This window comes from Tachypleus tridentatus, chromosome 11, assembly GCF_004210375.1.
Source record: "Tachypleus tridentatus isolate NWPU-2018 chromosome 11, ASM421037v1, whole genome shotgun sequence".
Classification (NCBI taxonomy): domain Eukaryota; kingdom Metazoa; phylum Arthropoda; class Merostomata; order Xiphosura; family Limulidae; genus Tachypleus; species Tachypleus tridentatus.
The window spans coordinates 83043332-83070705 of record NC_134835.1 but is presented as its reverse complement, the minus strand read 5'-3'; the positions used below and the strand labels follow the sequence as shown (position 1 = coordinate 83070705).

Below are 27374 nucleotides of genomic sequence, written 5' to 3'. Positions count from 1 at the left end.
TAATTGAAATCAAAACCGAAACAACTAAAAAGTGGGGGATATATGCGCTAGCCGTCCCTAATTTAGCAACGTTAGGCTAAAGGGAAGGTAATTAGTCAATACTATCTTCCGCAACTTCTTGAACTACTGTTTCACTAACGAATAGTGGGAATGACCGTTACATAATAATGCCTCTTCGGATGAAAGGGTATGTTCGATAACGGGGGTTCAAACCAATGCCCACATCGTTTTCTGGTGTCTGATCTAAGATGCGGAAAATGTATTAGTGCTCTTTGAGACAAAGCGATTCAATTGATGATACTTCTAATTCCACTGCACAACAAAGTTTTTGCTTCTTGAACACTCTTGGGTGCTCCTTATAGATTTTTGACTGCTGATCACGAAAATCACATCCAAATTTGCCCATCACGTACCGTTTCATCGAAATTTTGGTTTCACCAGAACATTGCTACAATGGTAAAACGATATCAGGGCAACTGGAATCCGTCAATGCTTGCTGACTACTGTTGGACACTGCAGCGTGATGCACCGGACATTGAATACAAACGAAAATCAGGAGCAAAACACTTTTAATTATGTTCAACTTAATAGCGTATTAGAAACATAAACGCAATTAAATACGTTATTGCCAGTAAACAGTTAACTGTCTCTTTCTCAGAGTTCCTACGTGATGCATACCCACCAGGTACCTGTCACAATCAGCAAAAACTTTTCAGGAAGCAAAACTTTTAAAAACTTGTTGTGCAGTGTTCTCTGTAGGTTTATGCCAAAGATATATCATGAGTGAAACTGATTCTTTAAGAATATACAGAGAATATATTGTGCTAATAAAAATTAATGTTTTTTTTTCTATACATAAAATTTGTCCATAAAATATATTCAATGCAAACAAGGAACTATTTAACCTTCTGGAGGTTTAGTGATGGAACTGTACACGAAAAATATCCAGTCGGTATCAATATAAACTGGATCATTTGGGCAAATAAACAAAAGGAATGAGAAAATAAGTTGTTGTTTTAAAATATTATTGTAACCTGTTTGGATGTTTAAAAATATATCTATTTAGAATCTTGCGCGAAGAATAGAACTCTCAAATAAAACCGTTGATTGTGCACATCCATACTGCTTGTTTTAGTATTACGCGCAATGCTCGAATTGAAGTGGTATAGAGTAGAAAGCTTTGTTTGTAGTTAAGCACAAAGCTACACAATGGGCTATGTGTACTTTGCTCACCACGAGTATTTAAACCAGGTTGCTAGCAGTGTGAGTTCGCAGGCACAGACATGCCACTGTGCCACTGGGGGTGGGGGTCGATACCCGTGGTGGATAGAGCACAGATTGTGTAGCTCTGTGATTAACTCCAACCAAATAAACAAGCCACTGGGAAGCAAGAAGAAAGCACCTTTAATAGTCAAAACAAACTAGCATAAAATATTAGTAGTACGCTGCGATGTTCATAGTCCCTTCATGATTCACAGAGGTTCTATCGCACCAATCAAGTTCCTCCTTTACCACTAGTTTGTTCTATAGCTAACCTGAGAGAGCTCGTACTACAAAATAAAAACAAACAGAAAACATGGGGTACCTAAACTCATATGCCTACTTTTGTCCCGCTAGCTAGTGGACCAGGATATTAACGTAGTTTCGAATATGGCGTCTCTGGAATCTCAAGTGGGAAGGGCAGGAACACAAAACCTTATACCAAATTCTGATTCAGAAATTATAGAAAAAACTTGTTCCTTGACCTTTATTTTGCCTGGGTGACCTTCTGAAGACTTTTAGTTCTTCTTTGCATCTCCTTGGTAGAGATTTACGCCATACAAATAAGGGCTCCCTTTCACCCAGGCTAATTTTGGTTCTGTTAGCTCCAGAACTGTGGTAAGTGTTAGTTGGACATATATGCATGTCTACGTACGTAACAAGTGATTTAATATAGAACATAAATTTTGTTTCCCTAGTCAGCAGAATCACGAATCCTTTCCTATTGTTAAAATATATATCACTGTTGCCCTCTTTGTTAAAAAGAACCTGAGCTTATTCTATTGTTATGATAAAAAATTAATTTTCTCCGTCTCGTTAACAAAATGAGCATTACGAGAGCGAGACTTTACTGGATGACTTATCGTATTCGTGTATTGATCATTGAGGTAGATTCACGGTGTATTTATTAGGTTGTTCGAAAAATAATGGCGGAGTTGTACATTAAAATTTTAGTCATTTATAGGGATAAGAAACCTGACTTTTTTTACGACTTCATGTGAATCATTGAAAAACTAAAGCTTTGTTCTGTTCGTTAGTGATTTTATTTTTTCTAAAGCTTTATTTCCAATATTTTAGATACCTACAGTTAATGATCGAAAAAAAAGTTGCGCATCTTTTCTTTACATTAATTCAAACTTGGTCATAATGCATCGCAAACAGCTTACAATGTCAACCAAACATGGGACGAAAAAATCACCTCTGAAAGTACAGTACAAAGTTGGTTACGTTTCGTAATGAAGATGTGAGTCTTGAAGACAGGGAGAGCAGAAGATGTCCTTCCGCTGTTGAAAATGAGAAACTGACAGCATTAGTCAGAAACCCGCGCCAAACTGTTCGAGAAATGACACGAGAGTTGGATGTTGGCATTTTCACAACTTTGAACTGTCCCGAGCAAACTGAAAAAGTGAGAAAGATCTAAAAGCGTGTTCCACACGAACTCAGTAAGAATCAGAAAAATCGCAGTTTTGAACTACGCTCTATAATTTTGCGCAACAGAAATGACCCATTTCGTGATCGAATTGTCACCTGCGACAACAAGTGGACCCTTTACGACAACAGAAACAGATTTATGCAATGCTTCAACCGTGACGAGGCTCTAAAATACTTCCGAAAGCCAAAGTTTCACCAACAGAAGATTATGGTGGTCTACGGCTGGTATTATCCATTACAGCTAGCTCAACCAAGGTCAGAATATAACTGCGGAGGTTTACTGTCAAGAATTGGAAGTAATGCATAGAATGTTGCGTAAAAATGCCACAATTGGCCAATCGAAGAGGACCACCAATGTTGCTTCATGATAGTGCTCGGCGACATGTTTCTCAAATGACCCTCCAGAAGTTCAACGAATTGGACTATGAAACATCCTCCTTACTCCCCACTTGGACTATGAAACATTCTTCTTACTCCCCACTTAGACTATGAAACATCCTCCTTACTCCCCACTTAGACTATGAAACATTCATCCTCCTTACTCCCCACACCTGACTAACACTTTTTCAAGCACTTGGACAACTGTTTTACAGGACAAAATATTTAACAACAGAGTAGCAGCAGAGAAGGGCTTTGAAGAATTTTTTAGTTCCAGGACTTCAGAGTTTTATCGTCATGGCATAAATAATCTTATTTCTTTTTAGCTAAAGATTTTAAATTCACTATGTTTCTGTATTAATTAATAAAGTTGCTTTTGAATTTTTTCTTATTAAAGTTAAAATTTAAAATCCGCCGTAATTCCTCGAACAGCGTAATATATACCTGTGAACATAACAGTATAATATACTTGTTTGTTTGTTTTTTGAAGTTCGCACAGATAGCACTCGAGAGCTATCTGCGCTAGCCGTCCCTAATTTAGCAGTGTAGACTAGAGGGAACGCAGCTCGTCATCACCACCCACCGCCAACTCTTGGGCTACTCTTCAACCAACGAATAGTGAGATTGACCGAACCTTTATAACGCTCCCACGGCTGAAAGGGCGAAAATATTTGGTGCGACCGGGAGTTGAACCCACCACCCTTAGATTACGAGTCGAACGTCTTAACCCACCTGGTCATGCCGAGTACAGTATACCTTGTATTATTATCATGTTTATGGAGTTTCCTTTGTTCGGTGTTTATACTTTGAGTAGTTGTTCTACATTAATTATTGTTGCCTCTCTTCTAAAAAAATAGGCTCGGCAGAGCCAGGTGGTTAAAGCACTTGACTTGTAATCTGAGGGTCGCGCGTTCGAATCTCCGTCACACCAAACATGCTCGCCCTTTCAACTGTGTTAGCGTTATAATGCCACGATGAATTCCGCTATTTGTTGGTAAAAGAGTAGCCCAAGAGTTGTTGGTGGGTGGTGATAACTAGCTGCCTTCCCTCTAATCTTAGACTACTAAATTATGGGCGGCTAACGCAGATAGCTCTAGCGTAGCTTTGCGCAAAATTAAAAAATAAACAAACAAAACAATTCTAACAAATAAGATAAAATAATTCACTTAATAAAGTTTTGCTGTTATATTTTTCTTTTCATGTATAGCTGTTGTTGTTGTTGTTCCTTATTGTGTTCTGTAACTAAATAATTAATTTTTTGTTTTACCTCACACACAGAAACATCTTTTTAGTTTACACTAGCAGCAAGTTGAGATATTTGTGCAATCGTCAGCGTTAGATTAAATCAGTAAGAACGGTTTTAAATGTCGTTTAAAAGCATTCACGAGCTCATTTTCCATAGCTGTGCATTTCTTTGGACTGAGAAACATTATAAAAATGTAATAAAATGCGGATTTTTTTATATAATACAAATATATTGAGCGTCTTTTATTGAAAATGACAACTTAACTTTTATTTTTTCGAATTTTAGAAGCAACAGTGTTGTGTAAGCTGTAGACTTGTTTCTGATTTTTTTGTTGAACAGGCGAAATGCTATCTTTGATCCTAAATAATAATCAGGCTTACCAGCTGATTCAGTGATTTTAAAATCGTTGGCACGCACAAACTGGTCACACTTTTTCAATGTGCGTCTGGCGACGCTTGATGCAGAATCCCATTGAGAGCACTTTCATAATTCAACAAAAATCGGTAAAATATATATCGAAAAGTTACAGTTAAAAGTGACCAAATGATTAGATTCACAGTTTATAAGTCATGTTCTATCTGCGATGGAAGCCTGAACTGGAGATGCTGAAGTATGGAAGATTTTACCTGTTTGACTATTTAAGTATTTTCAGCTCATTAATAGTATTTTTTACGAAATATAGTTTGGGGCAAACAGTTTTACATTGACGTAAATATTCTACGCACAAGACCATTCTAGAAGTATGTTTGATTAATCTTTCGGTTTTGTGTTCGAAACGTGATACTTTTTGTTTGTTTTTTTACATTAGATGACAAAGTCTATATATCCAATGGAAACTCTTTGCCTAATTAGATGACAATTAATAGTTTGAAGGCTTCCTAGCTAACTGTGGTTCGACTGTAGTTTTATCTTTATGGGTTTTAAATAAAATATAACTGAAATTACGACGATATATTATTTTATTTTTTCTTTGGGTGGTTGGTTCTTTTTTCTAATTCTAAAGTTAATTGGCTTGACTAAATTTCTAAATAGTTAATTTGTGGTATTCGTAGATACAGAAGAACTTGTTTATTTATACTAGGAAAAACCTAGAAAATTTTTTGTTTTAGAATTTTCGCGCCATCTACTTCAATCTGTCCAGTGACGTTCATACTTTTGAACTGATACACTAGAAGAAGACAGCTAGTCAACTGCACCAACTGGTGACTCTTGTTCTACTCTAACCGAGATTTGACTGTCACTCTTATAGTACACTCATTGCTCTAGTGTGTGTAACTAATAATTTTTATATAATTCTACATAATTTATTTATACTCTTATCTTTTGTATTTACGATGTATTTATTTGTTTGTTGTTAAGCACAAAGTTACACAATAGCTTACTTGTGCTCTGCTCAGCACAGGTATCGAAACCCAATTTTTAGCGTCATCAGTCTTGATATTACTACGAAGCCACCGGAAAAGGGGCTTCATTTATGAACTGTTATTAAAATTATATTGGAATTGAATTGAGTGAAGAGTGAAACATTTAAGAAACTGAATGATTATAACACAAGTAATTCCTGCATTTCACACACACACACACATATACACACTTCTGTACATGAAGTGTCTAAACAAACCCAAGCACACGTTACCTATCTTGTTTTATCCTAATGTGCTTAACAGGATCTCAAGATAAAAAACGCGATAACCCGGAAAGTAGAACTGAAGATAAACCTTTCGGTCGGCTATCTAATTTTGTGAGATTTCTTTGTATTATAGAAAGGATGGTGTGAATCACAAATTCTTATAAATAACACTTAAACTGAAGCCAAACGAGGACAACAAAGTGCCCTTTTTGTTTAGGAATAACTAATCCATAGGTGTAGCAGAAACTAAAAGAGAGTCAGGAAGAACGAATTGAATAGTGTAAGTGGTGAGTTGTATGCAGACAAAACCACACTTATCAAATTATCCTTCATTGCTTAGAACTTTAAAGTATTCACATTGTATTAAACAACGAACTTTAAAGTATTCACATTGTATTAAACAGCGAACTTTAAAGAACAAATGAAAAGAAGTGGCATGAGCTAATAAAATACTAAATGAAAATAGAACTGAACTCAGACAATTAATTTCGAGAGCATATATTATGACCGGCTGACTTTATACATATACTATTGCCGTATAAACCAGTGAGAGACAAAAGCTGTACTTTGTCCTTCACAAAACACGAGTTTTGCCAACATCTAAAAGAACTGCAGAGTCCACAGGTCAAGAAAGAGAGTTCTACAGTGTAACGAGTCTGTTCCTATTCTAAGAAATGGCCAATTACATTCTCAACCCACCCTCCTGGGGGGTCTTCACAAAAGAAAAGCACGTCGCCACTGACTCAGGAATGGTAATGATTACAAAGATTGTCACAGTATACAATTCTACAGGAGTAACAAGTACTGATGTCGAAAACCAGCTTTAGTATGATTTGTATTGTGATTAGTGTATATATTACTGAAGTTGAAATAAGTTTAAACGACAGTATAATATTTATTCAGTTACAATTTGATTGAACAATGACAAAAGAAATATCGCACGAATATTTACGAGAATTGACGAGAGGGTGAATGTAATTAAGTTAATTTGCAGTAAATATTTGACCAACTGCTTCACATCATGTGCACTATATAAATTACAACAGAAGCGTTCAGGAAGACCAGTTATCTCTAATAAACCTACAATCACCCTGACTGAATTTACTTGAAACATTACTTCCTGATCGAATTAAACACTTGAGTTTTCACAATTTTCATGAAAATATGCATTTGTTAATTTTTAAAACTTGTTTGTTTTTGAATTTCGCCGAAAACTAGAGTTATCTGTCCCTAATTTAGCAGTGTAAGGTTAGGGGGAAGGCACCTAGTCATCATCATCCACCGCCAACTCTTGAGCTACTCTTTTACTATCGAACAGAGGGATTGACCGTTTATAACGTCCCCATGGCTAAAAGGGTGCACATGTTTTTGGGGATTCGAACCCCCTACCCTCTTATTACGAGTTGAGCATCCTAATCATCTGGCCATGAGGATCTTTTTTTTTTTAAACTAAATCATTATTTGCTCGTAAATATTCAATAAAACTATTAAATATAATAGTGTTCTACAAAAATGCTAATATAATAGAAAGAATTCTTAAGATAGTAATGTAATAGAAGCAATTCTTGAGTATTTGTTTATTAAATTTGGGAAAACTGCAATTAAGAACTTTATTTTCTGTTGAATAACACTGCTTCTATGATTAAATTAGTGGTATGAATGTTGGTTCTAAATTAGCTTCTACCTTACCTGCAAATATTTTATATTATCACCAGTAAATCAGACGTAAAGAAGCTCCTCAGGCATTTAAACTTTCATATTAATCCAGATGTGTTGGTGACTTTTCTAATCTTCCGAATATATTAATAATTTCCTCACTTACCATCAGAGTAAACAACCACACATTAAGCTTACAATCAAGTACCAGACAAATATTTATTTACACTTTAATTCACGATAAGGAAAGTGCATTTCTTGGATAATTCTTATCTCAAAACGATTTTTTTTTTATTTATGCGCGTGTCACTATATTTGTTTCGACGGTTTTGCACAATTAATATAATGAATATTTTACTCAAGAAAATTCTGCTCTTCGTTACAATTTGATTTACTCCTTCAAAAAAGACAACAACAACATCACCATTAATTTAGGGTTAAAGTATGCTTCTTCATCATTTCTTCGTTAATGTTTTAATTAATAATTTTATTATGCAAATAACTATCTCCGTAGTTCAGATTTATTAGCACATGCATACCGACGAAAATAATCTTGTTTGTATTTTTCATACATAATGTATCGTTATATGAACATAAAACTGACTAGCTTTGTGGACGTCTTATGTCCAAACTGAGACTGCGGAACCATCTCAGAAACGTAACCTTTTTCTTAACTGTGAAGTACTGTGGAGACATTGTGCATCACTCAACTTTGTTTTCTAGCAAACTCAATACTTATAATGTCTCAAGAACAACGGGCCTGGCATGGCCAAGCGCGTAAGGCGTGCGACTCGTAATCCGAGGGTCGCGGGTTCGCGCCCTCGTCGCGCTAAACATGCTCGCCCTTCCAGCCGTGAGGGCGTTATAATGTGACAGTCAATCCCACTATTCGTTGGTAAAAGAGTAGCCCAAGAGTTGGCGGTGGCTGGTGATTACTAGCTGCCTTCTCTCTAGTCTTACACTGCTAAATTAGGGACGGCTAGCACAGATAGCCCTCGAGTAGCTTTGTGCAAAATTCCAAAAGAAACAAACTCAAGAACAAAAGGCACGTTAAAGAATGCACTAGATTGACACACACATTGATTCGAGAACATGTTCTAGGATTAGGTAGATAATAGCAATGTTAGCATGAAAACATTTTTAGTATATTGCTGTCGTCCATAACTCACCGAATTGTTTTTGTGTTGTTTTTGCTTTGTTAAATTACCCCCACTTCCCGTTCAAAAGAAGGCTTTATGTAGTGTCTATTTAAAAGTCGATAAAGGATGGGGTAGAGAAAGAAAGATTAATTCGCTTACAGGACTTTATAAAACTAAGGTTTACCAGGTATGTCAGAAAACTTGTCCAATCATCCATTATAAACATATAAGAAAAAGAAGCACATCTATCACACATTTGACAGAGTCTTTCCAAAACCTTGTATCAAACACAACAACTCATACCATTTTGTTGTCTGAAGGTACCACACTGACTTGGTAGAACTCAGGTAGGTATATATAGTCAAATGCCATAGTTGTTCAGTCTCAAAATAATCACAGTAAAAGGAAGGGTTCTGGCAGACATATATGTGTATATGCACACAGTGAAAAATGCATATCATATCTTTTTCCTTCTCCATAAAAAAAATCACAGTTACGTCTAGCACATCTCAGCAAGGTATATATAGTTAACAGAACAGATCATATGTGTTTAACTTTCAGAAGAAATAAAGTAATTTCATACAATTCAACCATTTACTGTCAACTGAATTAAACGTGAGGAATTATTCTTCGAAACAATATAGTTGTTTTGTAAAATTCAGCTAAATATACGGTCATACGTAATCAATGACCACTCAAAGGACCAATATGACTTGTTGAAAATTAGGTAGGCACATATTTGATTGGGGAGCACGAAATATAAGAGCTAAACGACCTACTATACGGGAAAGATTTTTTAACTAAGATATTAAGCTTGTGACTAAGAGAATCCTATAAAACAGTAATATTCAAAAGTAAAGATTATTAAACATGGACCTTCAAATTTAATAATAAGAACCTTTATTTAAAAATCTGGACACTAAAATTTTACAAGCCAAGACTTGGGATTTAAATACATTTATGTACTATACCAACAGCAGGATCTAGAACATTCTGTAAACAATTAAAAATTAAGAACTAATGATTTGATAAATGTAATCCCCGAAATAATCGCAATAAAAAAACAAAATCTGGGAACAGATTGTTCCTTATAAACTACATTTAGGAATTAAGACCCCAATAAAAATAAATGAATAAATAAAACTTGATACTGGTATTTAAGTGCTCCTAAGAAACTACTGTTGGAAATTAGGTACCCCTGTATAAAAGGGACTTAAGTACTCGTAATGACAAATGAACCAAAATAAATAAAACTATCCGAAAGTCCAAAGAATTCTATTCCTGTGAGTACAGTATTCCTATTAGAAATGTCTTGAGTTATAAGATTTGTTTTAAGCATAGTACCTGGATCTAAGAATGTTTTTATAACTTTTAAATTATCAACTTACATGTTGAAACATAAGAAATCTTACCAGCTACGATATTATAAAAATAAACGTTTCTTTTAAGGCTGGTTTGAAAACCAAAGAGCTCTGATTATGCCTAATTTTGGAATCTACCTTAGCATTCATAGTGGCAAATTTATCAAAACATTTTTATTACGTAAATTTACTCTCACGATCTGCGAAGTGTTCTAACAAAATAATGTGTTTTTGCAAAGTGAATATGGACACTGATTAATTTTATTACATGTGCAAAACAGATCAAAATATATTTAGAAAGTTAATTACGTTTATATTGTGAAAGTAGACAATGATTAATTTTATAGAATGTGTAAAACACAGATCAAAATATATTTGAAAAATAGACTTGGATAGTGAAACAAGCATTGATTAATCTTACACAATGTATAATACATAGAAAAAAATATATTTAAAGAGTTGATCAGACTTCGATTATGAAAATGAATTTTACCAAGAGACAACAAACTTTATCTCAAGCATCCGAGAAGCATTTTTTTAATTTATAATTTTGGAAATTAGCTGGCATAAATTATATATTAAAGACTAAATAAGTTATTTGATTTCAAAATTAACTTATGGTATGAATCAAAAAGTGTGATCTATAGGATACATATTTAAGAACATTCTTCAGTATATAAACTGACTATAAAAAAGTTGAATATGAAATAAAGATGTTATAGGCTTTATACTTGGAAGTTCACTTACAGAATAGGGAACTAGCGAAATAAAAATAGTAACCAGTTTTGTATGGTGTAACTTAAAACCCAAATAAATATTCAATAAACTCGAATTTCGGAAAAGTTCGAGAGACCTGAATTATATACGATTCAACATGCAAAATGTGTCAAAATACTTTATTCACCACTGTATTCAAAGATGTTATTATGACGTTTTTCCGATGTGAAAAGAAAAAGAAATAAATTAGAAAGGAAACGCATACACGTGGACGTACACGCACATTCTTAAACCATCGATGGTGGATATTATCATAATATGAAGCTGGTTGAAAAGCCTATTAGTATTTCCATCAACCTTTCTAGAACCATTCGCTATAGTGTTAAATTGTCTATTCTAGAGTTTTCTGTCACTTTACCGTTTCTTGAAGAAACACTACTGTCAGATGTAAGACTGTGAACTATAGCATTTAAAGCACGACATAGGTTGAGAAAGAAACAAATTATACGCAAATTGAGGCTGACGAATGAACATACTAATAGGTTAATATCAGTAAGCTATTAGCAGCATAACATGTTATTAATTTCCAAAAAAACCGACAGACAACACAATTACAAAACGATAACTACGAATAATAAATAGAGATTTTAAAGAGCAATTACGTTCTTAACAAAGGAGGGTGAAAAGTTTTTGTACACGCATACAGGCAGTTAAAACGGTTTCATAATAAACTTGTTTTCTTCTTTTTTATATCAACGATGGTCACGTGAATAAAAACTCCAGAGAATTGATACTGAAGCAGCTGTGGGCAAATGTATTCGTAACATCACAACTAGCATAAAACTAATATAAAGAAGTTTAAAATGCAATAATGAAAATTCAGCATATCTAACAAAGGGTATGTTGAGAAATGGCGTCTGCTCGCATTTAACGCCATTAGTTTACATTTGTTGGTTGTAATATGATAAAGTTAGATTACACTTTTATTTCAGAAAATCATTAGTTTATGTTTCTTGGTTGTAAAATGATAAGGTTAGGTTACAGTTTTCTTTCTGAAGATCATTATATTATGTTTGCTGGTTGTAACATGATAATGTTAGATTACTGTTTTCTTTCTGAAGACCATTATATTATGTTTGTTTGTCGTAATTTGATAAGGTTAGGTTACATTTTTCTTTCTGAAGACCATTATATTATGTTTGTTGGTTGTAATATGATAAGGTTAGATTACTGTTTTCTTTCTGAAGACCATCAGTTTATTTTTGTTGGGTGTAGTCTGATAGTTATATAACAAAGAATAAACTAATTTTTCTTTCTAAACATTTTCTAAATTTCTTATTGGGCCTCCTGCTACTGTCCGATTTAGGAGACAGTGCTATAGAGATTAAAGTTATTATTTTATATTTATTGCAGCTACTGTTATTGTCATGTGATCGTGTGATTTAGTAATTATAATTACCCTTCAAGGCCTTTCCGTTTTTATTTAATTTAATACGGTGTATCATAATCTTTACATTATTTCTTGAAACCTAAAATTATCTGAGACAAAAACAGTTTACTAGATTCTTTTAAACTTCCGAATGAAACTATTAGTTACTGTTTGAATAAGGAAATAACTTATGCTGATATAATAATAGGCAGGCAAACAAAGATTTATAAGCATTAGAAAAAAAATTTAGTGATGGTGAAACACACTACCTGTTTTGGTCTGTCTTTTTCAGGTATAAATTGTTGTTTGTTTACTTGATATTATCTGTTGCTGTAAAATTCAAGAACAAATTTGATAAAACCTACTTTTTTCACAGTAGTTTCCATCGTAGTCAACATGGTTGCAGTTACAAACGGGCCCAGTGTCGGTGCTGATGCAAAGGCCACCATGTTGACATGGATCATGATGCTCGCACGAGGCCAAAACAGTTGCTCGGACACCCTGTGAATGAATCATCTCCTGTCGTTTAGGCATTCCTTCTTCATGAGCAAATATCACGTTCCTTATTGCTCCTTTAAAATGTGGCTCGTACAGTACAGAGGGGAGAGACAAGTAGCTCAGGTTGGAATTGTACCACGCAGGTAACCCCCCAAAGTAGAGATCGCTGTTACTGGAATGGTTGCCGAAAATATATTCAATGCCCCGAGAAACCTGACTTTGAATGTCATCGTCAACTCGTAATAGTGTTTCTTCTCCGTTTCTTGTGACTTCTACGTGATGCCATGCTCCATCGTGAAGCCTATTCCCAGAGGTCAGCAGAACTGCTCCACCTCCTAAGTTAAATCGAAGCCTTAGTGACCCCTCTACAAGCTTCAGTTCAAAAAAATCAGATATCCCCCCATCATCACTATAAAAAAGGAGTCCTTTAGGTTCCTCAGCGCGAAAATCAAAGGATAATGTTCCATTCACTCCCATATACCATTTATTAAAGTGTGCGTATGAAGTAGGAGATCCTTCCAAAACAAACCCCCCTGCTTTGGCAATAAACAGAAAAAACAGAGGAACTCGCCACAGCGTACCCATTGTCCACGATCTTTGTAACTTAATACCTCATGTAAGTTACCAAAATGAAACAGTTTTCATAAAGAAACAGCGACTGTTATTTTGAAAAATAGTAGTATTACATTACACAGTTCACAATTACTAACCACATTATTCAGTTTATAAGTAAATCGATATATTATTTTTATATAGTTGTTTGTTTGGTACATAAGCTCATACCAAGAAGCTAAAAGTAATACAAATTGCTTCTTCAGACTGTCTTCTTCCTCGAGTTTCGTCACTTGAATACCCAGGGAAATAAAAACGTTTTTTGCAAAACAGTCTCGCGTTCTTGACGTTGGTCACTTACATGGTCATACGACAACGGCAAAACTTCGAACAGAAATCAGTCACTCTGTATGCGACTTTGTTCAGTCGTATATCTATAAGAAATAGAGAAAGTAAAACAATTAATTAGAAAGTGAATCTCTAAAGAAAGGATGTGAGAAAAACTATATATATTAGCTTTAGAGACAAACGTAACTAAATATTTATGGATGTGTGTATATATATATATATACACACACAGAAAAAGTAAGCCCAATTTCCCCAAAGATCTGAAGGGCCTTTTTGTTGTTAAACATGAACGGCAAATCCTTATGTCTAATGAGACGTCCGGGAATACGCAGCCTTTCCTAATTCTTTTAATGTGAAGAGAGAGAGAGAAATACGCTCTTCATTAACAATGAGATTTTCGTTTCTTCATGCGAGTGGCTTGGCCTTGTTGATTCTAAAGACTCTCTTCCTAAAAACCATTGAAGCAACGTCTAGATCCTACTCAAGACACAACTTAGGCTTTACTTCTTGAAAAGTAAATTAAAAGCAAGCTCATTGTATGTATTATTTGAAGCTACACTGTATGCTTCTGTTCTACTATATTATTTCTTTTCTCAAAGACTAAATTTGTGAAAAATGTTACAAAAATTGATATTGTAAAGCATGATTGGATCAAGAGAGTTAACGTTTTAACGTTCATTTATATATATATACCTGCATTTAAGAGTTAACGTTCATATATATATATAGCTGGATTTGAGAGTTAACGTTCACATATATGTATATATATATAGCCAAAGTTGGTAAAGCTCAAGGAATGCTAAAAAAAACCTTCAAAGAAATATAAATAATTTGAAATTACTAAAGGTGAGCTACAAACAATATTTGATCATCTTTCCTTCTTGTTGGCAATGTTCAAGTGAAATTACTTCGCTCTGTTTCACTAGATATATGATTATATAGTTAGTTTAATTATACTTAAGTCTATTTCAAGTTACCTGATAGATTGCAAAAGTGTTTAGGTTTTTGTAATTATTTTAAATGTAATAATAAAAACGAAACCATAGAAATTACTCAACGTTCCCTATTTAAGGTATTACGGACGTAAGTAGTTTTAATAATGATTCTTAGCTACTTATTAAGTATATTGTATACCTTAGTTTGCTCACTTTTATCAAACATAATTAACGAAAACTGCTTTTCTACCACAGTCCGCACGTAATCATTTCCATAGAAACAGCTTAACTGTGCCTTACTTTCCATCACACAATCACATAGAAGTCTTAATAACATGTATCTAGTCTGAAAATGTTATTTTCTTATAACACACTAGGTAATGAGAAAGAGAGTTATTACAAGTATGAAAGTCACAAATCCACATGGATCTTATTCTTATTTTAAGTTATTCTCCGAATACTATAACAATATTAGTAGTAAGGAACTTCACTGACAGGTTTAAGGAAACACAATTGTGCGCCTCCTTCCGTTGAGCTTGAGAAATTAACTTGAAAAAAGTCTTTTGTGATAAACTTTTGCTAGGTACAGCCAGCGGAAACATTTCTTGGTGGATGAGAACGGATAACTTGGAATCAAATGTTTGTGGAGTGTTATGCATGAGAATATAATAAAGAGAAATCACCGAGCGTTACTAGACACACACGCACATACATAATTACTTTTACAACCTAACCAAAACGTTTCTTGTTGGTTTTACAAAGCATTAACCGAACTGTATGGACACACACGAATTGGACATGACAAAAAAACGTAAAGTGACATAACAAACAATTTTTGTTGGATAATATTAATAGTTAAAAGTACAAGCTATCAAATAATGTGTCCAAATAAAAGTCTCTAACATGAGGCTAGTATTGTCTGTAGGAAACGCTGGTAGTAATAAGACTCAACATGAATAGTCAGGTCAATATCTCATTCCAGTAGAGAAAAGGAAGACAGCACTAACTAATTGTTCTCGAAGTTAGTTGGTAAACTACAGCAACAAGTGTCAAAGGAAATTTCATAACGCGAGTTTGATCATCAGGGAAACATGTAAAAGTAGCCACTTAGGAAGTGTTCATTATTCCAAATGAACACACATTTGTGCACCTACTGGTTACTCATTAAGATTATTAAAACACACCCTTTTTTTCATCAGATGAAGGTGTGTGTGGAGTCAGATCAAGGAAACTTACCCATCCGAGTACCTGGTTCCAGTTGTTAAGATATGAAGATATTTCATTACCGAGATATATGAAGTTTGATGGCACGAACTTAGTATAATCGTTGTATTGAAAGGCACAATAATACGCCATAGGAGACTATTCTATCTTGTGGTATTCTACTTGGATAGACATCCCACCAATAAAAAGAACAGCTTTGTTTAGCAAGTCATGAATCATCATGCCAAAATCACGGAAACTGAGACATCGTGTGATATTCCTGTTGAAATTGTTGACGTATCATTACCAAAGTGAACCAGTAGAGTCTTTTGGCCTCATCTCTTACATGTTGCTAGTATTATTGGTGTCCCCCACTGGTAAAGCGGTGAGTCTACGGATTTACAGGGATTCGATTCCCCTCGGTGGGCTCAGCAGATAGTCCGATGTGGCTTTTCTATAAGAAAACACACACGCACAGAATTTTGGTTCATCAATCAATAGTTGTTAGTTTTTGACCTACTTACGACAAAAATTGTTCTTTAGACTTAACCACGTTAACTAATAAGGCACTTAGCGCAACTAATACTCTTGAAACGTGATAATAATTCACTTTCAAAGTATTATTAGCAATGGATATCTTTAGCCGGCAGTAGCAACTGGAAGTTACCTGAAACGTATTTTCGTTTCTGGCATAACTTATATAGTTTCAAAAGTGCGACCCCTTATAGTGATTCAGCGAAAAGTTTGAAGACTTTTAAAGATAAACACCGGGTTTTTGATACCTTTGGTGGACTTTGTGCTGCACAACGAAGAAACAAATTCTGACGTACATCTACAAACAAATGTTTAAAAGAAAAGACATTTTGAAAGGACAGATTTTGCATTATCTCTAAATATGTGACGTCACATGTCTGTTTACTTACTGCATCCCTCTAAATATTGATTTCTATAGCGCTGTTTCTAAAGAGCTAACGTTAAATGAAAAACGATATAGACCAGCCTGTTCGTAATAATCAATTTATTCTTTTCAAAAGTAATATTATGGTTGAATTCAGCCACATACTGAAACAATCACAACTAATATGAAACCAGATGTCATATCTCAACAACAAAAGTAACATAAAGTAACGAATTACATGCACAGTAACTGTTACAGTAGCATCATAAGCGATCATAAATATAGGCGGGTGTTTTTAACTTTAACTTCACTTATCATAGATGAACGACAGCACCAGTTTTTCTCTTCTATTTTTTGAAAACTGTATGTCGATTGGTAATTTAAAATCCATTTCTAATGGATAGCTATAATTGCCTTGCTCTTGTAGACTATCATGATATCCTGCTATAAGAACGACTAGTTATTTAACCAGATGATTGTTTCTTTCCGAAACTATGATTGTTTGATTTCAATATTATTCATTCTAATTTGCTAAACCGTAACACTTTTTTTATGACGCGTAACTGCAGTCTTACCCTCTAGTGGTATGACGGTTTTATATCGATATAATCTGTTAAACTCTTTAAGTATTTTATTCCTATTGTTACGTAATGATATATGACTATCTTACGGGAATTATTCTTTTTAAATTTTGACTCTGTTATACTCATGACTAATTTGGAATATCTATCATTAAACTTATAACTGTTTTATTCCAGCGATAGTTTTTATTTTATAATGTGATTTATCAAAATGTGTTCATCCTAAATGTTTTATTTTTCTATTATAATATAACGAATTTATTCAGTATTCCTTCAGAGACTGTTTTCTCTCTGATATAAAATTTGTGTTATTTGATAAAATATACCACATTCTAATGAATAATTTGTAATGATTTTTGATAAAGTGTGACTTATTCTGTTATCTCATTTCTATTTACTGAAATAAAACTTTTAATATAATAATGTGATGTTCTAAGTTCAGGACTGTTTCCTTAATACATAATGTCTCTTGCTAAATTTACCATTGCTTCATTTTGACAAGTGATTTGTAAAATTTCTTTTTAAAATCGTGACAGTCAAACCTATTACGTAATTCACTGCATTTTTACATTATTTTACAGGAAAACGTGCTATTATTTGTTATGAAATAACTATATATCAAATAAGTAATTCATTGTAAATTCCCGATAAACTGACTGTTAATCGAATGAACAGCAGAAAGAGCATTGTGGCGTGATTTTGTTTATTTGCTCCGGATATTAGCGCAATGCTATACAGATACTACCTGCGTTAACCAATCCTAATTAGAGGCAAGGCAGCTAGTCAACAGCACCTTCATTCAGGCTTCTCTAATCAAATATTGAGATTTGAAGAGCACTCTCGATCTCAAAAGGCGGAGCACGATTTTGAGGAAATATGATGCGAACCATAGACCATTGGGCTCACATTTCGGTACGATAGCCTTAGGCAGCACCCAACTCCTTTGGTCAAACTGTATATAATAAAATGTCAGCCTCCTCAGAATATCGTATCAATTTTAGGAGAGTTCGATGCGAGGAAGTGTCTCTATTCTTCATTCTTAACTTGTTATATTGAGTAGAAAATGTTACATACACATAGAACAAGCTACATTCACCTTCGTAAACAGACGAAATGTGGAAGTACTAAGTAGAATTGTATTTTGGAAAAAAAATTAATAGCCTGTTTTACAATATTACATGAGTGTAGTAAAAGTAACTGCTATACGAGGTCAAAATCAATTAAACTGCTTAGTTTGAAAATTGATTTTAAAAATAAGAACATGCGCAGGAACAGCGGTGTTGTGCAGCTGGTGGACAAGGTATTTCATGCATTATTCAAAATGCTATCTAGCGACGAGAAGGTGGTTACATGAAGTCATTTTTATAACTATAGTAATAAAATATTAACATATGTATCACGTAGTAGTAGAAGTCTACTAGAAGATACAACTTTATGTAGTATACAACTTTTAGTTATTCCTCTCAGAATGATTATGTCTGTTTATCAACATAAAATTTTGTTTTAATGATATTAGGCTAGAGCTGAAGAAATATCTTGTTTTGTGCAACAACACTTTGAATGCTTTGTGTTCAATGTAGTACTTGATTACGCTTAATTAAGTACCTTATATTTGTTTAGAATAGTTCTAATCTTTACTGGCTAAGTTCAAAACCTGTTATTACATTTGAATGGCCACAAACATGTAATAAGCTGACTACATTGTTTCGATATAACTATGTTTGTCGAAAGAAGCATTTAATAAATTTAGAAATAGTGTCAGTGGCTAACTAAAGAGACAGGTAATAAAATGTTTCTGTTGTTTATTTTGCAATATATTCTCTTGTTAACTAAAAAACTAGTTATAAACTGACTACATTTATTTAGAAATAACTTCTGTAGTTAACTAATAAGAACTTGGCATGGCCAGGTGAGTTAAGGCGTGCGACTCGTAATCCGAGAGTCGCGGGTTTGCATCCCCGTCGCGCCAAACATGCTTGCACTTTTAGCCGTGGGGGCGCTATAATGTGACGATCAATCCCATTATTCGTTGGTAAAAGAGTAGCCCAAGAGTTTGCGGTGGGTGGTGATCACTAGCTGCCTTCCCTCTAGTCTTACACTGCTAAATTAGGGACGGCTAGCGCAGATAGTCTTCGAGTAGCTTTGCGCGAAATTCTAAAAACAAACAAAAACAAACTAATGAGAAACTTGTAATAAACGATCTTTGTTGTTCGTTTAAATATAGCTTCTGTGGTTGAATGACGAATGTCATGTGACATAATGCTTATTTAGAGGTTTTTGTGAATATATTTATGACTGATAAAGTGTAATTTGAGAAAATATATTACTTTATGTTTGGCGAAAATTATATAGTTGAGAATCAATTATTTGTTTATAAAGTGTTCCTGTATCTTACAGACGGGAGTCATATAATAAACTAACCTTATGTTTCAGAAATATTTAACTTAGGTGAAAGTCACTTAATTGACTACATACGAACTAAGTTCCAAAGAGCATGATTAACCAAAAAATCATTCTTAGATATTTTAATTCTTTACAAACATAAGCCAGCCCATTCATTACTTATGTTTGTTTGAAATAATCCAAGGGTTTTCTTTTTTAAAGCTAACTTAATGACACACTGTCGTTTTATTAAACGAAAAAACCAAAAAAATTACGATAAAACTGAAAAACGATATTGAGTTTGTTTAATCATTACTCTATTTTAATGTAAATACTGAATTATAATCCTAAGAGTTGCTATTCACTTTTTTATAACATTTTCATGAAAACAAGTTAGTTTTAATTTACTTAAGTCTCAGACCATCACCTAGAAAAGGCGTGGGCTCGAAATCACGTCACATCAAACATGCTCGCCCTGCCAGCTGTGGGTATTTATAATGTGATGGTCAATCACACCATTCGTTGATAAAAAAGTAGCCCAAGAGTTGGCGGTGGGTGATGATGACTAGCTACCTTCCCTCTAGTCTTACAGTGCTAAATTAGGGACAGCTAGCGCAGACAGCCCTCTTGTGGGTATGCGCGAAATTCAAAAACAAGCACCTGGAAAAGGTACCAGTACTGAATACCGGAACATATTTTTTTAAAGGTGTTACCAGTACCAGGACTTATTTGAGCTACTTTAACTTTTATTATGTTTACACGTAGGTTTTCTAAAAAAAAAACAGTTCGTTTCACCCAGTTGAGTACTTTTAAGTTTTTTTTGATAATTTCAATTCTATCTAGAATGATTCAATTTCGAAAATTTGTGAAATATTAAATGTTGTGTTTCGTCTTTAAATTACCAACTGAATGATTTCATCTTGAATAAAATATTTTGACGTATTTCTCGTAGTAATTATATCTTACAAAAAACAATTATATTGTTTGTCTTAAAACATCATAAAAGATAACCTATAAGACGTTTACAAAAACATAAAAACAGGACGATAATAATTAAGACGAGAAAAAGCTAATCTCTCGTAACTTATGATCCAATTAATATTCTCCTTGATCTCTTACAAATATGCTACTCGATTTAAAGTTATTTTAAAACTAAATTTACTTAGTTAGTTAGTTATCACCATTAGATTCCATCTAGGAACATAGGGCCGCAATCGCTTGCGGATTCTTCAACAAGTATTTAAGTGAGTAGGTTGTTAGCCTACTGCACCGAGCCGTCCCTAATTTAGCAGTGTAAGATTAGAAGGAAGGCAAATTTACTTGGGTTATGTACTTTTATATTAATAATTACCAGTACTAAACAATAAACTAGGCTTACGTTAGTTTGCTATTTTGCTGTGGTGTCAAACTTTTACATAAGATGGCAAAATAATAGGCCTATTTGTCATTTCTTTAGATGTGAATGTTGAGTGAAAGAATAGTAAAGGCTGTTATTATAATAACACTGTCAGGCACGATAACTACGAAGGAAATACCTAATTTTAATACTTTAAAAATATTAAATCAAATATCAGTTATAGCACATCGTTTCGTTCAACGCTTTTGTAGCAAGAATAAAATCAGTACAGAAACTAGCAGAATCGTACAAATTAAATAAATACTACAAGAAAGCGTTAAAATATGGATGTTTAAACACAAATAAAGAATACTTACTCAACATGTTTCGATAAATACAATCTCCCAGTAAAGAGAAATAGCGCTTACTAAATTAGTAATACAATTCCAAACTAGGTTATGTTTGTTTGCCTGGTTGTTATAATGTCGACCAGCGATTAGACCTAGTTGTCTCCATCCGCCTTTATTTTTTTATTTCATTATATTAAAGGCCCTATATCTTATCTATTTTATGTATAAAAATGTATAACTATAAATAATAAATTAATAAAGCAAAATAAAGTAAACAATAAATAACGAAATATCGTATCTGTTTAATATAAGAAACACATTGGTAAATCTAGTTACTGAAAATGAAGTAGATATATCTTGTTTATCATATTATATTATAATAATCTGATATTTTTTTATTCCTTTAAAAATGTGCTAGATAATATCTTAAATGATCAATTCATACGTTTTGTACCACATAAAAATAATTTATTTTATCCTGCGAAATAAATCTCAGTCACTGAGCCAACTTCTTTACTAATTTATCATTCAAAGAATAAAAACACTATACTATATTTGAAAGAATACAAATTACCTTGCATCTTTGAAAAAAAATCTGTTTAAAGGAGCGATGGCTTCTTAATAACATAAAATTGTATTGTAATTATAAAGTAGTTTAGCAGGAATCCTAGCGAATTGCAGCAGGAAGATCTCCTAGGAGTAACTCTTGAAGAAAAACGTTATAAACTTGTAATTAACAAGGACGAGTAGCTGTAGCCGTGGTGGTAAAGAACTGAGAAAGTGTAACTTCGGTATTTGTGTGAATAAAGAAAAACGTTGCATGTTGACGAGAAAAAAACGTACGAATACTCATTGTAATAATGAAAAACCTGGGGCTGTGTAATACGAAAGTTATGAATATTTTGGAAAACTGGTTTTTTAACTAATGAAGTTTTTTGAATTATTTATTTTATTATAGGAAGAAATGCATTAATATGTAAAACAGAATACAAGTATTACATTTTATTTTGACTCTACCAGTTTGTAATAGAAAAAAGGGTTTAAGATATTATATCAATATTTATCAGCCCGGCATGGCCTGGTGGTTAAGGCACTCGACTCGTAATCCGAGGATCGCGTGTTCGAATCCCCGTTGCACACCAGACATGCTCATCCTTTCAGCCGTGAGGGCGTTATGATGTAACGTCAATCCCACTGTTTGTTGGTAATAGAGTAGCCCAAGCGTTGGCGGCGGATTGTGATGAATTACCTCTAATCAATCACCTGAATATTAAGGACAACTAGCACAGACAGTTTTCGTGTAGCTTTGCGCGAAAAACCAAAACAAGCAATGAATATTTATCTATCAGATCATCCCGTAAGTAATGTCTGAAAATTTAGTGCAGAAAATACATCGTCATTTCTGTCTTTGTAGAAGGCTTTAATGACTAAAATATCTACTAGGACATGTATAAAAATGTTCAGACAAATAAACTAAATTAACCCAACTCCACTTTTTCATTAATCAGATTAAGCCTTATGAAGATGGATGCGTCTGAGGAGTACATTAGGAATATAGTGCTTTATGAGTTTAAAAAATGCAATAGTGCAATAGAAACAACACGAAACAGTCAAGGTGTTTATGGTGTGGAGTCTCTCAATGAAAAAAAATGTTAAAGGTAGATTCAGAAGTTTAGATCAGGTGATTACAGCTTAAGTGAGGTGCCACGTTTAGGTCGTCCTGTTGAATTTAATAATGACTTGCTGTTTACCGCACTTGATGAAGATTGTGCTGTAATAGTTGAAGAACTAGCACAGATGATTAATCCAAACCATTCAACAGTGCACTGTCATCCGCAACAGCTTGGAAAGGTGTCAAAAACTTAGAAAATGGATCCACCATGATTTGACAGAAGCCAACTTTAGAGCAAGTGTGGACATCTGCATTCTCGTGAACGTAACTCACCTTTTTTGGACATGACAGTTACTGAAGATGAAAAATTGATATTTTATAAAAATGTTAAGCGTCGCAGACAATGGCTCAGTGCAGGTAAACTGGCAAAAGCACAGCCCAAAATAGGGCTTCCACCCTAGGAAAGTCTTGTTAAGCGTTCGATGGGATACTGTTGGTGTGATCCATTTTGAGTTGCTGCCACTCAATGTAACGATTATATCGGACTTCCATTGCCAACAGTTAGATCGCTTAAATGTGGCACCGAAAGCAAATAGACCTGCTTTGATCAATCGTAAAGGTGTTGTGTTACACTAGAATAATGCACGGCCCCATGCAGCAAGGATCACATTTGTAAAGATTGAAGAGCTAGACCGGGAAAAAACTTCCACATCCTCCTTATTCTCCAGACCTTGCCCCATATGATTATCATCTATTCCAAAGTTTGCAGAATTATCTTGATGGAGAAGAGCTTGGAACACATGAAGATGTCAAAACTACCCTCTCTATATTTTTTCCTCCAAATCCTAAGAATTTTATAGAAGTGGCATTCAGAAGCTTGTGAATCGTTGGCAGGAAGTAATTAATAATTATGGAACATACATTATTGATTAAATAATATTAAAAGCGTTTGAAATCCTTTCTTTTTTCTGAACCTAAGATCGGGCATCACTTAAAGGATGATCTGATATATATCTTATAATATATTACATTCTTAAGGATGGTAATTACAAAATTTATCTTCCAAATTTGTTCTTAAATACTTCAATGTAGAAGTCTCAGTAGTAAAGACAGGAAACATATAACTAGCCTGTTTTCAAAACTATCGGTATCATACACATAATTACGCCCTATTAATTTCATTTTGAGTTTTTCTTCAGAAACCTTAATGGTACAGATAAAAAAAAAACTATCAAATTTTACCGGACTTTAAATATTTTGGAGTCTTCCTTATTAAAGATAGATTAATAACCTAATGATTATTTTGTTATTAGTAAATAAATAGCTATGTCAAGTATTTCGTGAAGATTTATTTTCAAAACAGTGAAGATAGTAAAAGAGCCTCTTTTATATTAAAGATGTATTGAATTGTCGTATTTTTCAAAGCTTAAGGTTGATACTGAGAACAAACTTCAATCTTTACTGTAACATAACAAACTTTCAATTCACAATATCGATGCTAGAAGCCACTGCCATGTAAATGTGTCATGACAGTAACGGCTGTCGGCAACACATTCATAGTTGTCTGAATATGGTATGTGAACCAGCACCTGGTTGGTCGATTTAAAAGAAGAAATTAATCATTGTAGACAGGCCAGAAAATGAAAGGTTCTTCTCCATCCAAGCAACTAACAGTCTCTCCTAACTTGTTGGCAAGTGCAACCAGCCACTCTGAAGCAACCAGATTAGTGCTTTGATACACGGGAGAAATACCCAAATTGCTTCTATTCTGGAATCAAAATAAAAATTAATGATTAAATGCACAACGGTAACCCATTTATTTACTTTAAAGAACATGTACAACAAAACTTCGCATTTCAAAACGTCTCTTCCTCATACTTCATAAAGTTGCAACAGAAGTTGGTATTTTTAACAATAGTTTTGTTAAATTCTAAGCTTTTATAAAATTCATCTGTATTTGGTATAATACTTTCAGATTTTTACAAGTGTGTATTTGACAGAATTTTTCAAATTCTTACATGAGTACATTTGATATAATGTTTTAAATTTCTACAGGCGTATATTTGGTATAATGTTTCAAGTTTCTGCAAGTGTACATTTGATATAATGCTTACTATATATAATATTTACTATAAGTGCACATTTAATATAAAAGCGGAGATGCGTTAGAAAACTAACAGCGTTTTGAAAACACACTTAAGAAGTATACATATGTATGTATATCAGTCACTTTGCGACTCCGGATTTTCTTGAAACATTCTGCTGTTTCTGATAGTATAAAGTTTTAAAAACTTTAGTGTTTTGACTTAAGTGGATAGTTTGGCAAATGTTGATGGTTAGGAAACTCAACTCATAATTTACGAGGTGTGGGATCGAAACACGTCGATGAACATTCTCGTCCTTTCAGCCATGAAGCTATTAGAATGTGATGGATAAACAAATTGTTCATTAGTAAAAAATAGCCCAATAACTAGTACTGGGTGGCATTGACTATCTGCTTTTCTTCTGAAGTCGAGCCTATCACTTTTAAAATAGGAACGGTTATCCCAGATAGTTTTATATGATATTGAACATTAAACAAGTAAAATTAATAATTGAAAAATGCCTACCACGTTCTTTAGAAAATAATTAATTTGAATACTACCACATCTTCAAATATTTTCTGTGTAACTTCCTTTAATTGTTTTTAATGCAGAAGTACACAGTGAGATATCTGCGCTGCACCCACCTTGGGTATCGAAAAACCCGATTTTTAACATTTATTATAAGCCCGCAAGTTTATATTGATTCATCAAAGCTCTGGAGTACCTTTGAGCAAAATTTAACTAACAAACAAATAAGCTATGTGTATTTTTTATGAAATTCTGGTTATTTAGATAAGTCAGCTCATTTATTAATATTGGGAGTTTGGAATGTGAAATAGTGAAATAATATGAAATATTGTTAATCTCTTTAAGTGTGATTTATTGATATCTATTCATAATGTATAACTCTTCACGAATAACAACGATATTTTGATACTATGATCACATTATTGATAACTCGGTGATTTACAACGTAAAGTAACTCGAACTATACTCATGAAAAATTACACACCATTGTATGCGTGCCACAGAAATTCCCTCGAGTTAAATAACAATATTCTTGGGTGAGAATTTTTTTTTAACAAAATATCGTTCAAAAAATTTTCTATTCTGAGCTCCCACCCAAAACGTGGTAATAAATTGGGTTACATTGTGTGAAAACGTTTAGTAATAAACTAGTAATAATAAGGAACTGTAAAAATATAAATACTCGTAGGTAGCTCATATATAACCCATAAAGCAATTATGTCATAACATAGCACTTACATGTGATGCTTTCTAATTCTTGTGATAAATTATAATAGTATTAAATTACTGAGTAGTATTAATATACATGTGAAACTCATAATTATTATTAAGATAAGTGAAATTCTTGATTAGTTATAAATCTGTGTAAAACTCTTGAGTAGCGTATAAGCTTCTTTTCCAGGCTTTGTTTTGTTTGTTTGTTTTTGAATTTCGCATAAAGCTACACGAGGGCTATCTACGCTAGCTGTCCCTAATTTTGCAGTATAAGACTAGAGGGAAGGCAGCTAGTTATCACCACCCATCAATAACACTTGGGCTACCTTTTACCAACGAATATTGGGATTGATTATCATATTATAACGTCCCCACGGATGAAAAGGCGAGCATATTTGGTGTGACGGGAATTCAAAACCACGACCTTCGGATTACGAGTCGAGTGCCTTAACCATCTGGCCATGCCGGGCCCCTTTTCCAGGTTGCAAACCATATGTGACATCCGCATAAGACGTTTGTGGCCACTTTGTTTTCTTCTTTCGTATAGTGGCGAAATCTATCTGATTATATTCTCTTTGAACTAATGTTAAACAAAGGACTAGAAATGGTCACGTCAAACAGAATTTTCTTGATATGGCGGCGTGACTGGAACATTTGTTTATTTTAGTTTTAGAGAGACTCATGAGTGACTTTTTAATACATGCTTTGACCTCGTCACTTGATTTAGCTTATTAATTTGAAATAAAATACTGATATGCAGTTTTGACCTGAAAAACTTTAAATAGAACAATATTTGGCAAAAAAATTTTGGAAAAGTAAAAACTAGGTTAGAAAAAAAACACCTAGTGGAGGAAAAATTAACCCAAGAGTCAGATGAAGAAGTCTAATTTTAAGAAAGATACGTCCATGGTGCTTAAGATGATTCAATACATGTATGAAAGTTACCAACCAAAAAGTAAAACATTATCCATCTTGTTTTGAAGTAAAACATAAAAAAGGTCACAGTATAATTAGTGTCAAAGATAAGATATTGGAAAAATCTTAAAGGGTCATTTATGAAATCAAGTGTGCTATTTACAACTAATTAATTACTAACATCTTCCTCC

The 27374-nt window shown here is 33.6% G+C and overlaps 1 protein-coding gene across 2 annotated transcripts in view; it reads right to left on the bottom strand.

Moving 5' to 3' along the window:
- Nucleotides 1–27374, bottom strand: part of LOC143232620 (neurexin 1-like) — a 261643-nt gene that overhangs the window by 186434 nt on the left and 47835 nt on the right. For both annotated transcript variants that reach the window (XM_076468253.1, XM_076468254.1), the window contains exon 2: nucleotides 12613–13731. In XM_076468253.1, the coding sequence (XP_076324368.1) occupies nucleotides 12613–13330 (718 nt within the window). In that variant the 5' untranslated portion in view covers nucleotides 13331–13731. The remainder of the gene's footprint in view (nucleotides 1–12612; nucleotides 13732–27374) is intronic.